Raw genomic sequence first — 4,524 nt, 5'->3', positions numbered from 1 at the left:
CCAGCTCTTCCCAGTATGGATCCTCGATCGGGAAATCCGCCAGGAAATCAGCTAACACTTACCCTTTCATACCGTTCGTGACTCGAACTGTAAGTCGTACTCTCCGAGAATCACTGCCCATCTTGCCATTCTCCTAGATTTCTCCGACCTATACATCATTTCTTTCAGCGGGCTATCAGTCACTATTCGGACATGGTGTGAGAGAAAATAAGGCCTGAGCTTGTGTGCTGAGTAAACAAGCGACAATCCCACTCTCTTTGTCTTTGTGTACCTCATCTCTGATGGACCCACTGTTTTACTGACATAGTAGATAGGGTATTCCCGTCCCAAGTCGACTTTGAAAAGAACCGAGCTTACCAATGACGAGCTAGTTGCCAAATAAATTCCTAGCTCCTCCCCTTCCTCTGGAGTGTCGAGGATAGGTGATTGCCCTAGGTACTTCTTTAGGTCGTTAAATACTACTTCACATTCTTCGTTCCAGGTGAAGCTCTTCTCTTTTTGCAGTTGTTGGAATAGTGGGCGGCATCTGTCGGACACCCAAGAAATAAATCTATTCAGCGCTGCTATTCTTCCTACAAGTTTCTGTACCTGTTTTTGATTATTTGGGCTCGACATCTCAATCAAATCTCAGATCTGATCTAGGTTGGCTTTAATGCCCCTCCTGGTGATGATGTGTCCGAGGAATTTCCTAGAAGAAACTGCGAACACGCACTTTTTAGGATTCAGCTTCATTTGAAAGCTCCTCAAACTGTCGAACGCCTCCTTAAGATCTACCAAATGTTCTCCCACTTTCTTGCTCTTTACTAACAAGTCGTCGATGTATACCTCCACAGTTTTCCCAATTAACCCGTCGAACATTCTCATCACAAGCCTCTGATAAGTGGTCCAGCGTTCCTCAAGCTGAACGGCATGACCTTAAAGCAGAACAGCCCTTGCTCGATTATGAACGACGTTCTCTCCTGGTCCTCTGCTGCTAAAAGGATCTGATTATAACCCGAGTACCCGTCCATGAACGACATTCTCTCATGTCCGGCCGTAGCATCAACAAGTCTATTGATCCTCGGCAAAGGGAAGCTATCCTTCGGGCATACTCTATTGAGGTTTGTGAAGTCAATGCATACCCTCACCTTTCCGTCCTTCTTTGGCACTACAACTATGTTGGCTATCCATTCGGGGTAGTCTACTTCTCTTATGAACCCCGCCCTCAGTAGCTTTTTGATTTCCTCGTTTACCCCCTGCCTTAGGCGGGGTGATAGTCTCCTCGGCTTCTGTCTAACAGGTCGGAAGGCTTCGTCGATATTCAGTCTGTGACATGCGGTCTATTCCCGACATATCCTCGAAAGACCATGCGAACACGTCCTTGTTTGCCCTAAGTAGCTGGACCAATGTCGTTCTCTCCTCCTGCAGCATCGTGGTACTAATGCTAACCAGCCGATCTCCACTAGTGCCGAGATCTACCATCTCAACTTCCTCTACTGTTACCAACCACTCCTGGTGTAGCTCCTTCTGTAACTACTATAACGTTTCTCGTTCAACGGACGACTCTTTCCTCTTCTTCTGAGGAGTGGCCCCGGCGTTCCATCTTCACTTCAAGGTCAAGTGAAAACATCGCTGCGCCATTTCCTGATCGCCTCTGATCTCCATCACTCCTTCTTCGCTCGGGAATTGAATTACTTTGTGATAAGTTGAAGGGACTGCCCTCATTTCGTGTATCCATTTCCGCCCGAGGATCGCATTATAGGCCGAGTCCGCTTCAATCACTACGAATCTCGTCATTACCACTTTCGATCCTACTGTGATTGGGAGGGTGATTTCTCCTACCGAACTGCTGGGAGCTCCATTAAACCCGTACACCAGGGTCTAGGTTGGTTCCAAGCTGTCCGAAACCACCATCTTTTTGGCTGTGCTCAAGAAAAGAATATCCACTGTACTCCCAGGATTTACCAGTATTCTTCGAAGCTCAACGTTCCCAACTGGGAGTACTATCACGAGGATGTCCTGATGGGGCATTGATGTTCCCCTCAAGTCATCCTCTGTAAAAGTTATCGTCCGTGCATCTGCTTTGTTGCCGGATGTCCCAGTTACCCGTACTCCCGAGGCTACCTGATTGACAACAACTTCATGTCGGATCCTCTTTACTCCCTCTCGAATTATTTGTTTGGATGGCCTTCCAGACCCCAACACTCCTGTGATGGTATGTACTATCCTGCGTTCCTCTAGCTCGCGGTGTCCCCCCTCTTCTGGCCATCGAGGTCGGGGCTTTCGTCCATCCTCCACAGGGGTTTCCCGCCTTCTCTCTCTCCCAGACGAGAGATACTTCTTAAGCTTCCCTGCTTCGACCATATCCTGGATGATATGGCGTAATCTGTAACAGTCCTCGGTTGGATGATCCTCAGCTCCATGATATTCGCAGTATGGTTTTCCGGTTTCCCTCTATAACCCTGTAGACACCCCATTTTTGCATCTACCTAATTCAATAATTCATCATCACCCGATTTTGGTGGATTCCTAATGATGAATATAAAAGAACTCGAAGGCTTGTGAGTACTGCTTGATTCCTTTTGTTTCTAATTTCTTTTCATCCCCCTACTCGTCACGACTCGACATAGAAGTTTACGCACGCTTAGGATCGCTATATCTTACACCTGACTTAGCAAGCACGTACGCATAGGTTCGTTACACAATTCAATAACTTAGAGACCTCACTACACTAGAAAAATAAAACTTTAGAACTTAGAAATACTCACACAGTGACTGAAAGAAACCTTACGATAAAATTCAAAAAAAAAAGTAAAAAATCATCAAAATGACGAAAATACCCCTCATATACCTCGGACCTCTGAAAATCTTGGAAGTACCTCCATTGCACTCAGAATGTGATTTCGAATCTAGCGAGACCCAAATCGATGAAAATAGAGAAGTTCGAGAAAAATCTGTAAAAATCGCCAAAAGACCAAAATACCCCTCAATATCCAACTCTACAATTTAGAGATCCCGATCCCTAGGACAATGTAATAAAAATCGAAATCCAATCTAAACTAAAAATAAAATCAAATTAAAAATTAAAAAATTCAAATTAAAAAATCCAAACAATTAAAATTAAAATCAAACAATTAAAATTAAAATCGAACAATTAAATCCAATCAATTTTTTTTTTTTCAAATTAAAAATAATAATAATAATAATAAAATTTGATCAACCAAAATAAAAATTTCAAGTAATCAACCATTAAAATTAAACTCAAATTCTATCAATAAATTTAAAATTTAAAATCGAACCCAATCTAAAATCAAATTAAAACTCAAAACTTAACCAATCGAAACAAAATCAAACCAACCAACAACCAATATTAAAATCAAAATTCAAATTAAATTTTAATCGAATAATCAAAATTTAAAATCAAATTCAAATGTAAATTCAAATTAAAACATTAAATTCAAATCAAACTGTCGACAACTTCAAAATTCAAATTTTAATCAAATCAACTAATCAGAATTCAACGGGAGTAAATTACCATAGTACGAGTAGCGTGGGATCCCCCTCTCTCATATTTTTTTTTTTAATAAAAATAAATAAATAAATAAATAAAATTTCAAAAAATAAATAACAAAATCACGTTTTTTTTTTCTTCTTCTTCTCCAACGCACCCCTCACCCCCACGTCCTCTTCTACTTCTCTAACACCTCTCTACTCCAACGCACCCCCTCTCCCATTACCTCACATTTCTCTCTCTCTATCTCTCTCTCTCTCCCATGGTCACGTTGGACAGCAACTACCCCCACGTTCTCAGCTCCTCTTCTTCTCTAACACATCTCTCGCATCGATGCTCTCTCTGGTTTTTTTTAACTAAAAAAAAACAGCCCCATGATCTTCCTCAACTGATTCACGTTCTACACACCACAACAACTCATCTCCCACTGAGACTCCTTAAAAACGGCAGAAAAAAAAAAGGGAGGACATTTTTTGTTTGGCTGCTATTAACACAAAAGAATCGTTTCCATTAAACCTGCAACCAATTTTCATTCATCGAAAAAAAACCAGCCACCTTCTCCATTGACGCCCTTAGTTTCCCCCTCTCTTCACCATTAAAAACAATAACAGCCATCTTCTCCATTGATCCTCTTCATCTTCACACCACCTCCAATAACAGCTGAACCACACTTCCTCTTTATTTTCAGCCATTAAAACCAGTTGAGAGGCATACATTTTCTTTATTTTTTACAGCCACAAACCATCCCCTTGTCACTTCTTTTAGCAATCGAAAGATTACATAAAAAAAATCTCTCTGCTACCTTCAGTTTAAGCAATCCATGGACCCTTTTTCTTTTTCTTCACAGTTTTCAAGACTAGCCATTAACACCCGATCACACGTAGTTTCATCACAGTAGTCGCCATCTTCTTTATCACTGTCCTAATTCTATCAGTCACACATTCACTCTCTCGGTTTCTCTTTCAGCCTCACCATCCCGGCCTTGATCCCTTTCATCAACCCTCTCCTACACATTTCTTCAATATTGGAAGACC

At 41.5% G+C, this 4,524-nt stretch overlaps 1 protein-coding gene across 1 annotated transcript; it reads right to left on the bottom strand.

Moving 5' to 3' along the window:
- Positions 1–1,860: 1,860 nt before the first annotated feature.
- LOC147398263 (uncharacterized) lies at positions 1,861–2,343 on the bottom strand. The gene has a single exon (XM_086446690.1). The coding sequence runs from the start codon at positions 2,341–2,343 to the stop codon at positions 1,861–1,863; it is 483 nt and encodes a 160-aa protein (XP_086302816.1).
- Positions 2,344–4,524: the final 2,181 nt, after the last annotated feature.

This window comes from Akebia trifoliata, chromosome 7 (genome assembly GCF_017979445.1).
Source record: "Akebia trifoliata isolate Shusen 1 chromosome 7, ASM1797944v1, whole genome shotgun sequence".
NCBI lineage: Eukaryota > Viridiplantae > Streptophyta > Magnoliopsida > Ranunculales > Lardizabalaceae > Akebia > Akebia trifoliata.
This window is presented reverse-complemented; position numbering and strand designations above follow the sequence as displayed.

What these genes read in the sequence shown, in the direction of transcription:
- LOC147398263 (XM_086446690.1), bottom strand. Translation starts at nt 2,343, where the DNA reads ATGGTCGAAGCAGGGAAGCTTAAGAAGTATCTCTCGTCTGGGAGAGAG.